Source organism: Heloderma suspectum, chromosome 2, assembly GCF_057233095.1.
Source record: "Heloderma suspectum isolate Gila_16-S chromosome 2, 16-S_ref, whole genome shotgun sequence".
Lineage (NCBI taxonomy): Eukaryota > Metazoa > Chordata > Lepidosauria > Squamata > Helodermatidae > Heloderma > Heloderma suspectum.
Window position 1 is genome coordinate 233,263,911 of NC_139459.1, and position 12,577 is coordinate 233,276,487.

The 12,577-nt window shown below is 42.9% G+C and overlaps 1 protein-coding gene across 7 annotated transcripts in view; it reads right to left on the bottom strand.

Annotated features, from left to right (window-relative positions):
- The window catches only part of ADGRE5 (adhesion G protein-coupled receptor E5), a 58,665-nt gene that overhangs the window by 24,143 nt on the left and 21,945 nt on the right, over positions 1-12,577 (bottom strand). For all 7 annotated transcript variants that reach the window (XM_084838480.1, XM_084838483.1, XM_084838486.1 and 4 more), the window contains exons 2-3: positions 3,435-3,494; positions 1,830-1,973 (exon numbers count right to left, since the gene is read on the bottom strand). In XM_084838480.1, coding sequence (XP_084694606.1) covers positions 1,830-1,973; positions 3,435-3,494 — 204 coding nt within the window. The remainder of the gene's footprint in view (positions 1-1,829; positions 1,974-3,434; positions 3,495-12,577) is intronic.

Genomic DNA, 12,577 nt, shown 5'->3' on the forward strand with positions numbered 1-12,577 from the left:
TGTGTTCAACGACAACTCCTATCATCTCCAGCCATGCTGGCTGGGGATCATGGGGGTTGCAGCTCAATACATCTGGAAGGAACCAGGTTGGAGAAAGCTGTGCTTCAGGTGCCAGGAATCAATTAAAATGACCACATTCTAAAGCTTACCCCACATGTGAATTTTAGTAGTGTGAAAATAAAAATAGCACAGAACATCATCCACGAGCTGTACCTTGGCATCATGTTTGTTCAAATTACACGTACATTATATTAATACAGTGCTGCTAAAATATGCAAATCAGTCTGTCTCTTGACATGTCTCCACTACGGCCCTATTTCATTCCAGCCCTTATATGGAATCACCAAACTAAGCAGAACCATAAAGCAGTGGGTGTTAGGTGGTGGTGGTGGGGGGGGGAATTTAGAACACAGTACAAGTGCGCAGATGCTGAACTGCTCTCCCCACCACCTCCTGCACTTTCCCCTGCCAAACCACTTTTTAAAGCTGTGTTTCTCCTGGTGGGTTTTTGAGAACAGAAGTTAAACTGGTGGGAGAAAACACAACAGCTCAGGGGAAGAGCATGAGCTTTGCATGCAGGCAGACATCTGGGTTCAATCTCAGTAAAAAGGATCTCTGGTGGCCAAGGCCTCAAAGAGATACTGCCAGTCAGAATAGACTAAACTGGGCTAGCAGATCCAATGGTCTGAATCAATACAAAGTAGCTTTGTATGTTCATAACTGCTAAGCAAAAGTGGTCTCCTGAGGAAAAAGTGCAGGCGGAGAGGGGGGTTCAGCTCATTCCTCCCACAGAGCGTTGGGTATGAACACAGGAAACTGTCCTGCTCTAGATCGAGCCTTGGCTGTTTGCAAGCAAATACAGGGAGCGATGCAATAATAGTCAAGTTGGCAAGCAAATGGTCAAGCACACAGCTTTCAGCCCAAGGAGGTTTAGGCTAAGGCAGGAGTGGTCAAAACCCAGGCAGAGCTCAGAACACAGGCAGGCAGGCAGGCAGGCAGGCACTGAGGATCAGGCAGCAGCAGCAGTCAAGGTAACAAGCAAGAGGTCAGACACAGTAAATCAGTCAGATACGTTATGCAGTCCAGAAGCAGGGTCATTAGGCAGCCCAGAAGGTCAGTAAACAGAGCATCCATCACAGGGTACGATTCAGGAGGCAAGCTATATGGCAGAGGCTGGATAGACCCAGTTGTTCCAACACGGGCTGGGTTTCTAGTGAAGGCTTTTAAACTCAAAGCCAGCCGGGCCCCACCCAGAGCTCAGCTGCAGCAATCAGAGCTCCCTTTCCAGAGCCTACTCCTGAGGAGTCCCTTTCTCCTGAGGAGACCTTTTCTGGAGGGGGCACTCCTTTGTGCAGGAGCCCTGCTAGCCTGTTGCTTGAGGCGACGACGCTCCCGGGGATCGGGCGTGGCTCAGCCTCTGCCTCAGAGGCAGAGTCCCTTCCTCCTGACACGGATGGCCCTGCAACCACTTCCCCTGAGGGTTCAGGCTCCTGTAGGTCTGGTGGCAGTCCCTGGTGTGGGGTACCCAGGGCTTCTGGGGCCTCTAGCTCCTCCTCTGCAGAGGACTCCTGCAGTTGGGGCATGACAGAAACCCTCCTTGTTTTGGTTCCAGGTGGTAGACCAAGGTTACATGAATGTCTCCTGGGTCCCTCAGATTTCTGAGCAGTGCAATTATCTTCTAGGGGTGCAATTTGTAAAGAGGTGGAAGTAGCAGCTACAGCCAGGCTTGTGCCTCTGTGTCAGCCCTCAGCTCTGCATGTGCAGTCAGTGTCATGCCTGGAGTGAGCATGCAGCATCGCAAGCAAGGGGAGGTCCCAGAAAACCCTTACCCACGCAGTCATTTTCAGAGGCATTCATGAAATGAGGCTTCCCAGCTCTCGACTGGAATCCGTTGTTGCATTTGCAGGCAAGGTATTTCCCGCAGAGCTGTCCGGCATTGTCTCCACATAAGTCCTTCTTGAAGTAGCAGTCATCTATAATATATGAGAATCTGCAATACATATATCTGTTAACTGCCTCCTGCATGCATCAAATGGCTGAATCTTGTGAACTGAAATTCTAATAAGAAACTTCTAAAGAATCGGATTCTTTTTCATAGCCCTTATGCCATAATAAATTTTCTAGTCTTTAAGTTGCCACAAGACTTTTCCTTGTTCTAGCCCAGGAGGGATCAAATATACACCTTTATCAGGCTCTTTAGGCATCCCCAATGCAGCTTCTCACAGCCCCATTCAAATTATTGACCTATATTCACAGCATGGAAGCTGAGTACAGCAAGGGATACATTTGGGATGGAAGAATTTTGGGAATGGGGAAGAAAGCTGCTTTATAGGGTAGGAGGTTTTTGGCAGGCAGGGCTGGCATTAGGCAGAGTGAGTTGGCCATCTCTGGCAGCTGATTTTGGATATCATGATAGGCAAGCAAATGGTTATTTAATTTATTGTTTATTGTAAATGTAATTGGCTTTGGGTACTTTACACCTTCACTGTGGCTGGGCAGGGGCAGCATTTGCTGCTCTGCCTCAGGCAGCTAAATGCCTTATGTTCCGTGGGCAGTTAATCAGTGTTATATGGAAAGCGGGCTTCATATTCAATATTTCATATTTACATCTGACACTGTATTGACCCTAGAAGTGTTTAAGACCAGATAATTTAGAGTTGCCAAACCAACAAGAAAACATGACCTAGCTGTTGATGCTTTTCTTCTTTTTGCCAGTTTCCAGGAAAGTGGGCCAAAATCAGATTTTTAAAACAATTTTAAAACAAAATTTTCATTTTTAAAAACTAATTTTAGGGGGGTACACCGTACATTGGGGGGGGGGGTTCCAACCAGTAGCCCATGTGCATGCTATGCCATTTGAATGGCCTGAGGAGGAGGAGCAGCTGTTGTTCATTCACTTACTTGCGCCATCAGCAGAGGGAAAAGTGATTTAAAATGGTGGCAGGAGTGGGGTGGATTGTGCAAAGGATAACTGGTTAGAAGAGGAAGAGTTAAGCACCCTCCTTATAAGTGTCCCCCCCCACCTGCCTTATGAAGGAAACATGGGTTGGGAACCCAGAGTTTTCCTTGCAACAGGGAGATGATGATGATTCATTTCTTTCCTTTGAAGACTGGTGCCGTCTGTCCAAAATGTCTATAATCCATGCTAGATCCTGCCGGCACAGTATGGCTGGACAGGAAGGGATTTCTGGATATGTGGCCACACTGGGGTGCATGCTCCCATTAGCTCACCTAAGTAGCAGGCACTGTAGGATGCTGCCTCTATCTCTTGCTATCACCACCTCTTGGTAAGAAACAGCAGCCCTTGGATTGCTTTCTGTACTCATCCTTTTGGTACTCTGAGCGCGACGCGCACTCCGCAACACACAGCAAATTGTACAGCAATAGTTTTAAATGGGCCTTCTAATGCTGCACTATAGGCTTCTTGAACTTACCTTCATCGCTGACAGTATCTTCAGGAGGACTTCTAGACTGAATAAGGGCAATGAAGAGCCCTACAAGACAAGAGAGATGGGGAATGGCCCAGTGTCAGAACTTATCCCATATATCATACATTCATTCATACCCAACCATTCCACTGAAAAGCCCCTGCACCTCCCTCCCCACACACCTTCATCGTCACAAAAACCCTATGAGGAAAGTTAGGCTGAGCGACAGTGATTGGTCAATGGTCACCCAGTGAGATACATGGCTGATGGGGGATTTGAACCTCAATCTCCCCAGTCCTTGACCAACATGCTAACCATTCTTTCATCATGTGTTTCTCAGGCTTCCCAGAATTCCTGCACACAGATCTCCTTTCCAAAGCTTGGAAGGCCATTCAGCCCCACAAGGAAGAAAAGTTTTGTGGATCTCACAAATACCTTCTTCAGTATTTTGGAGACTGCCCCTCCACACACAAACTTATTTGTGGCTTGGAGAGATTCAGCCTGAGTTGATTTAAATAGCAAAACAGATTCCTAGATGATAAATGAGGACAGCATGGAAATGAGTGGAGATGCAAATGTTTTCTTCTAGACATTTCTTTCTTTCGACAGCTGGGAAGTTTGTTGGCTTTTATTTTCATTTAGTACAAATGCCAGAAAACACAAGGTGGCCGGCGGGTGTGTGTGTGTGTGTGTGTGTGTGTTAACATCCTGTCTCAAGCCAGGGTCTTAGGGAGGAAAATGAAAATGAGACCAAAGATCTTCAATATTACCCAAGACTGTCTAATCACTAGGAGATAAGAAGGACCCATCACAAAGGGACAGCATAGGAAAAAGCACCCATTTGTATTTTATCAGGGAACATCTTTAGGAATTCAGTTCTCATACTATTGCATCAGGATGCAACCCATGGACACAGCTGCCATGCTTTGTGGCTGATTCTGAACAAAGAGTGAGATTGTTTCCTGTCCCAGTTATCCAACTCTTCTTCCTACTCACTTGCACAGCTCTCTTGATAGCCATAGTTTTCTCAAGGGAAGGCAGCTCTCTGACAGGAGCCAGTATCAAGTGATGACTTACACAGCTGCACACTTTACAGTGGCTCCCCTCTTGGCAGCTGACACAGAACAGCTGAACCAGGAGCTGTCAAGGGCAAAAAGCAAACGCCACAATAGCTTCAAGCAACAGAGCTAAGTAGCAAGAGGCCTCTGTACTTGGTATTTAATTGCTTTATTTTTGTTAGTCCATTGAATGTCTAGTGTATTTTACCCTTGTATAATGCCTTCCAATGCATAAATGCATTAATGAGTAAATAAATACCACTTCCTGGCACCCAGCAACACTGTTAATACCACCATGTTCACTGTCCAGCTAATACTACTATGTACATTTAAAGCTTCACAAATCATAGAGCTGGAAGGGGCCTTGTAAGCCAGGGGTGCAGAACCACTTTCAGTCCGAAGGCCAAATTCAATTCAGAGAGTCTCAGTCTGTACCCCAGAATCCCAGCTATTCATAACAGGGGTTTAGAGCATTTCTCCACGTTGCCATATTTAGGTCAGGATCCAGACAGGTACTTTAGGCACACCCACAGGCTTGGGCATTCCTAGTGAGATTTTTTTCCTTTTCCCCTTTGATCATTATGCAATATCACAAACTCTTTTGAGAGTCATCTTGATGTTAAAAATGGCTTGCCTTGTGACATGGTTGGGCAGGGGGGAGGCAGATGTTCAAGGAGCACAGGCTCAAAGCCCCATTGGGCATATGGAACTAGTGCACTGCTCTTTGGCCCCTAATATAGAATCCAAGTCACTAAAAATTACTCTGGGTGATTATCTAGAAAAGCATATGAACTTACAGAGTCTATTGTTATATCAGGGTGGTTGATTTCCCCTATAGATATTTAAAGAAAGTATTTAACATGGGATTTTGATAATGTTTGAGGGCATGAGGCATATTTCTTTACATTATTAAGGAGTAAATAAAATGTTAACAGATGGTTGGGATTTTGTTTTACTTTCGTGGATGTCAGTTGCATTTCTTGATTTGCCATTTAAACTTCTTAACATTTGCAAACACTGTGCTAAAAAGATGTTTTTTATGTCCTTGCATGTGTCATATTTTAATTAATTTCATTAATTCAATCAACAAGACATCTGCATCTACAACAAATTCTTAATTCACGCGTATCCAACAATAATGTTCTTCTGCTAGAACCAATGTACAATTTGAAGGTCGATTCTACATGTAATTGTGGATAACCAACATGAGCATTGGTTAATTTCTAAGAAGTGGTTTCTTGGCTCTGGCTGCCTGAAAGTCACAACTTTTCACCCAGAGGTCGTCACACAAGATTTACACTGCGATTACACAGTGGTGTGTGAAACGGTGCAATCTGCATCAAAGCTTCTTTCTTCTTTATTATTACTTTACAGGTTCTGGCACCCAGCCCTGGTTCAAACTAAGTCCTTAATATGTGTCTATAAAAATGTTAAGTATAAACATGGCAGATGTTTGCTTAACTGAGCTTGAAGGTGCAGAGGAAAATAGCACACTCCTGCAGCAATGTTCACTTAAAAGCTCAGCTGAAGCAGACCGGCAGAGGCCTGTATGCTTGGCCCCTGTAAGTATGAAAGGGATATTGGTAAGCACAGCCTCTTCCTGCCTTCTGCAACCCAGTACAGAGTTATTTTTAATCAATTTCTATTGTGAGTTTCAACGAAACAAAACAAAAACATAACAAAACCAACAAATTGAAAATATAACAACATACTCTAAAGTCCTCAGTTTCAAATATTACAACATTCTAGGGAGAAAAAAAGGAAAAAAAGAATAGATTATGCATAAACTTCAGTAAAAGCAGATCAGATATCCAAATATAAGTCCATTCGCACATGATGCCTCTATACCACTCTTTCAAATGTTGCTAGTGTTGTTAAGTCTTTAATCCATTGCATTATAGGCGGTGAACTTTTATCCTTCCAGTATTGTATTATCAGCCGTTAAGCAGCCAAGAGGGTGCCAAAAATCTATTTACAATGACCGCGTGTTACGTTCCAAAAAGCAGGTAAATAGTTAAGGGAACATGTACATCAGTAAATATTAAAGAGCTTTCCAGTACAAAGTTTATCCCTATAACTTCCTTCCAAAAGGAGCAACTATTGGGCATTTCCAAAATATATGAATAAAAGAAGCATTACGTCCCCACAATTAGCTGAGTTTGATAAACCTTTGTTAAAGAGACATTATGGCATCCAATAAACCCGAAACAAGTTTTTGCTGAATGAGACGTAACCAGAGGTCTATAGAGATATGAAATATAGACAGCACACAGCGGTCCATTGATTAGACAAAATAGGACATTCCCATTCCCTGTTCCATTCCTGCTGTAGAACCCATGTATCATATTTATTCACTGATAATACATATTTTATAAACATGAATCATGGGTCAATCTACCTGGTCAGCTTCAATAAGTGTTTCCAATAGCAAAGGAGACTCCGAGGCAGTAAAAGCAGCAGGACCAAATCTTGAAACTCACAAATGTTTCAGTTGCAAATACTGCCATTCAGCTGTAGCAGGCAAATCAAATTTATCTTGCAAAGTTGAACATGACAAAAACTCATCAACAACACAGCAAAATTGATCCAGGGTAAAGATAATTTTATCTGTCCAGGTCCACCACAGAAACATCTTCTTTCCTATTCTTATATCTGGATTTCCCCATAAAGTCAATTTGGCATGGGAAAATGGGTCAAACTGTAATTGGCATGACATTATATGCCACAAATCTCTAGCCACCAAGATTATGGGAGGAGCTCTATCCACCTTAATATGCTGAGAACCTAATGCCATCCATTTTCAGAGAGGCTCCAGACAGGAAGACCCAGTACAGAGCTATAATAGAGAGCTTGACACCTGCCATCTTTTCTCTGAGCTCCCTCCTGTCCATGGCCAAAGCAGCAAATGCCTAGTTACATAGAATAGCAAGTGACAAAATATGACATCACCACCTTCTTTCGCAATCACTGTTCTTCTCTCTTACTCTAAGGCTGCAATCCTATATCCACTTACCTGGAAGTAACTCAATGGACTGCAAATGTATAGAATTGCCATGTAACTAACTTATTCAGCAGCTGAAGCAGTGGGGGCAGAAGGTTCATTCAATGTTTCAAAGAAATGTGTTGCTTTGTCATGGTTGGTTTTTGGTTTTTTACACTATAATTTTTCATCTTTTAGGGGGGAAATTGATTCTAAATGGTATTCCCAATTATACTTTATTTTCCTTTCTTTTAATTAATTTATTTGGAAGTTAAATTCTCCACACCTAGATAAAATGGAGGAATTAAGACCAGGAAAACCCCTGAATACGTTAGCTGATAATCAATTTACATTGTATCTTGCCTGGAGTAATACAGCAGTGCTAACTTTAGTACATAATAATATTACTATATAATTCCCAGTCCTATGAATGTGTACTTGAAAGTAGGTCCCATTGAGTTCATACTTACCTAGAGGTATGTTCTATTGAGCATGGTGGGGCTTACTTCTGAGTAAACATGCACAGAATTGCACTGTTCTTGTTTTTTGCTCAAACAGAATCTATCCTATCACACACAGAAAAACTTAAAAAAACTTAACTTAACTTAAAATCAACTTAAAAAAAGAAATTAAATGTTATTCTAAAACGGGTGAGCAACTTGTGGCATTCCAGATGTTTTGACCTACAACTCCCATCAGCCCCACCCAGCATAACCAGTGGTGTGGCATGATGGGAATTGTAGGCCAAAACATCTGGAGTGTCACAAGTTGCCTACCCCTGTCAGACAACGCTGCAGGCACTCTTCTGAGTTTGACATTATTTTTTTCTATCTTCCTCTGGTCTCATGTTTTTTTTTTATCACTTGTGATTTGTAATCATTATTTTCTCTCTTCAAATCTCTTGTAATCTAACTGCAATCCAGCAAAGATAAGCACACTAACATCCATTGGTTTCAACTGTTAACTTTAGTTGGATTATGCTTATATTTTGCAACTCAAGTGTTCTATCAGTCACCTTACTTGCACATCCTTACATTTTATCAAGTTTCTGTAATCTGTTTTGAAAAATTCCTAATATTACAATCAGATCAATAACCTTATCTTCTTTTATCTTGTTCCTTTAGCTTTTCTTCATATTTTTCTCTCTCTTTCTAACTTTTGTTCTAATCTCTTGTCTTTCTCATCTAGTTTCTTTACATACTTATATCTCCTAGCTTTCGATAACATTTCAGAATTTATTTGTCAGGGCATATCTTCTGAGTGCATAGAAATCTCCAGCTCATTTGCCTTGGTTGCCATCACATCACTCTATCACACATCACATTACACACATGCAATGCAAAATAAAGTAATCTCTTTTTTCTCTTTTTCTTGGAGAAAGTAAACATTGTGTGTTGTGGAAGGATTATTTTGCAGACTTACCTGTGCAGAGAGGTTTATCTTCACTCTCACATGCTACAGTTATTTTTCTGTAATGGAATCCACATACAAATTATATGTGTAGAGCAGGGCTGGGCAACTTGTAGCCCTCCAGATGTTTTTGCCTACAACTCCCATCAACCCTAGCCAGCACAGCCAATGGTAAGGAATGATGGAAGCTGTAGGCCAAAACATCTGGGGGACTACAAGCTGCCCACCTCTGGTGTAGAGAGAGACCCTTTTCTGTGTCAAAGCATCATCTCAGTCTACTTTACCATGAGGACCTGCCTCTGTCATTGACAGTTAAAGTTGGCAATTGTGCTGTCAGGGATCAGGTCAAGCCTCAGAGGCAGCTGACTTGCTACATACACCCAGTAGTGGGAGGGGTTGAGCCCACTGCTTGGATCAGTCCTGAGCCAGCAAACCGATGCCATAAGATTCATGTTCCTTGCCTGCCCAGTTGAAATATCGTGGCTGTCTTCAAGGTCATGCTATGGAAATCCCCACAGTGACCTGATTTGCATGTCACTGGGGCAATTCCTGGGTTGTTTAACCCAGGAACTGCCAGAAACAAACAAAGTGTGCAAGTCACACGCAAGCCATTTCCAATTTCAATTAACAACTGTGACATCCAAACCTGGAAACTCTGGGTTGTTTATGGGTTAAACAACCCAGAGTTAAGCCAACAACAAACCATGGGCAATTGGTGAATTAACTGTGCATTGTTTAACCCATAAACAACCCATCTTTTCTGGGTTCGGATGTAATGAAACAACTTAGGAACAGCACTCCACTCGTCCTGGCAATTCCTAGGGTAAACAACCCAGGAATTGCTGCTGTGACGTACAAACTGGGTCAGAGTTTGGATATTACAAGTTATCATGCACAGGTACAAGTCTCAAAACACAAGTTCTATTACATAATCCAGCATACCTTAAATTAAGGTCAAAGTACTCCTGATGCCCAGTGACATACATGTACCAGAAGCTCATGTCCTTTCCCTGCAGGTTATTATTTTTCTATCCAGCTGCTTTTTGTGCCCTTGGGGAAAAGATACAAGCACCCCATAGCTCAGGGGGAGCCATTCTGATAAGAAAAATATGGCCTAGAAGGAAAGATGTACCCCTCTCCTTGTGTGCACAAACCTCTGGCCCATATTACAGCTTGGGTGGGTGGAGGGAACACATTTTGGGTGGGTGGGTGGGTGGAGGGAACACTCAAGGAAAACATTTACACAACTGGATATGATGTGTAATTTGACATTTTGATTTGACCAATGATCATGCTGGACAGAAATTATGGGAGTTGCAGTCTAACACATCTGGAAGATACCAGGTTGGGGAAGGCTGCACTACAGGCTGGTTAGGCCTCTCTTAAACTCTCCATATTGAGAGTCTAAGACACAGATGCACATAAGTAGTAACATCTTATCTGGGGTGGCTAATTCCTGGTTGCTTTGCATGACCAGAATGGCTGACCCCCACCCCCCACGCTTGCCTGGATTGACATCAGGATGCTGTCATGCATGCGTTTTAGAGAGGCTTAATAGTAATAATGATGTAGTGGTGTGTCATGCTCCCATGTTCTCTCAACAGCTGCAGACACACTCGCATACAGAGCCAAAAGCCAAAAGAGCAGCAGACAATGCTTTGTCCAAAATGGCTTCCTTAAGAGTGCTTCCAGAAAAAAAGGACAGGAGAACAGGAGAGCAATCCACCTAGTTAACATACCAACACTATTAACTACTCCGCCCCACATTCGGCAACCGTAATGTTCCCCCAGTACCTAGGATGCTGCTCAGACTCTCTGCTCCCTGAGCAGATTCCTCCTCAGACACTACAGTCCCCATCCCTCAGTCTTCCTAGGCTAAACAGCAAGCATACCTTGAATCCTGGTCCCTTTGGGATCTATCAGAAATATTTAGGATTCATTAGGCCCATAGAGTCAACTGCACAACAACTCTTAGATCATACCACAAGTAGTTCACAACTGAAGGTAAAACAAGCAAGATGTTTATTAAATAGAATAAAGATATATCATAGGAACAAGGATGGGATGATCGAAAACAAGCTCATAACACACAGAGAGCAGTCTGAATAATACATAAATCATGGCCTCTAAACATTTAGATCACCATTCCTGGAAGTAAGACCTTGCCAAGGTGAGAAATGCTTGATATTGACCCCTGTTGTAGGAGTAAACACCTGTAGACACAGATTCTCATAACTGTATTTGCTTCAAAAAGAACTTTGTGACCATTAAATCCTAGTCCTTCCTTTCTACCCCATTCATTTGAATATCCAGCATTCCTTCGCTTCTATACTAAACTAAGCAGCAAAATTATTCTTCTAGCCATTTAATTCGCAATGTCAGAGGTTAGACAATACATGGGGTTACCCAAATCAAACTGAACTCTTAAGACAAATACCTTGTCTGGGATGTCGGATAGAATTCATGTAACAGAAATATAGTATTGCCTCTCTGAAACACACAGAAATATTAGTGGAACCCCCCCAATTTAAGCACAATTTTACTGTAAGAAATTATAACTCTTTCTCTGCATATCTTTTGGACTTGTCCAATGATAAGATTTTGCTCTTGTTGTTGTTGTTGTTCAGTCGTTCAGTCATGTCCGACTCTTCGTGACCCCATGGACCATAGCACGCCAGGCCTTCCTGTCCTGCGCTCTCTCCCGGAGCATGCTCAAGTTCATATTCATTGCATCCGTGATGCTATCTAGCCATCTCATCCTCTGCCGTCCCCTTCTCCTTTTGCCTTCAGTCTTTCCCAGCATCAGGGTCTTTTCCAGGGAGTTTTCTCGTCGCATTAGGTGGCCAAAATATTGGAGCTTCAGCTTCATTATCTGTCCTTCCAATGAGCAGTCAGGGTTGATTTCCTTTAGGATGGACTGATTGGACCTCCTTGCAGTCCAGGGGACTCGTAAGAGTCTTCTCCAGCACCACAGTTCGAAAGCATCAATTCTTTGGCGCTCAGCCTTCCGTATAGTCCAGCTCTCACAGCCATACGTTACTACTGGGAAAACCATAGCTTTGATTAGACGGACCTTTGTCGGCAAGGTGATGTCTCTGCTTCTTACTATGCTGTCTAGGTTTGCCATAGCTTTCCTCCCAAGGAGCAAGCGTCTTTTAATTTCATGGCTACAGTCACCATCTGCGGTGATCTTGGAGCCCAAGAAAGTAAAATCTGTCACTGCTTCCATTTCTTCCCCTTCTATATGCCAGGAAGTGATAGGGCCAGATGACATGATCTTAGTTTTTTTAATGTTGAGTTTCAAACCAGCTTTTGCACTCTCCTCTTTCACCCTCAACAAGAGGCTCTTGAGATCCTCTTCGCTTTCTGCCATTAGGGTGGTATCGTCTGCATATCGGAGGTTGTTGATAATTCTCCCGGCAATCTTAATTCCAACCTCTGATTCATCCAACCCGGCATTTCTCATGATGTACTCTGCATATAAGTTAAATAAGCAGGGTGACAATATGCAGCCTTGTCGTACTCCTTTCCCAATTTTGAACCACTCGGTTGTTCCATGTCTGGTTCTTACTGTTGCTTCTTGACCCTCGTACAGGTTTCTCAGGAGACAGGTAAGGTGGTCTGGTACTCCCATCACTTTAAGAATTTGCCACAGTTTGTTGTGATCCACACAATCAAAGGCTTTAGCGTAGTCAATGAAG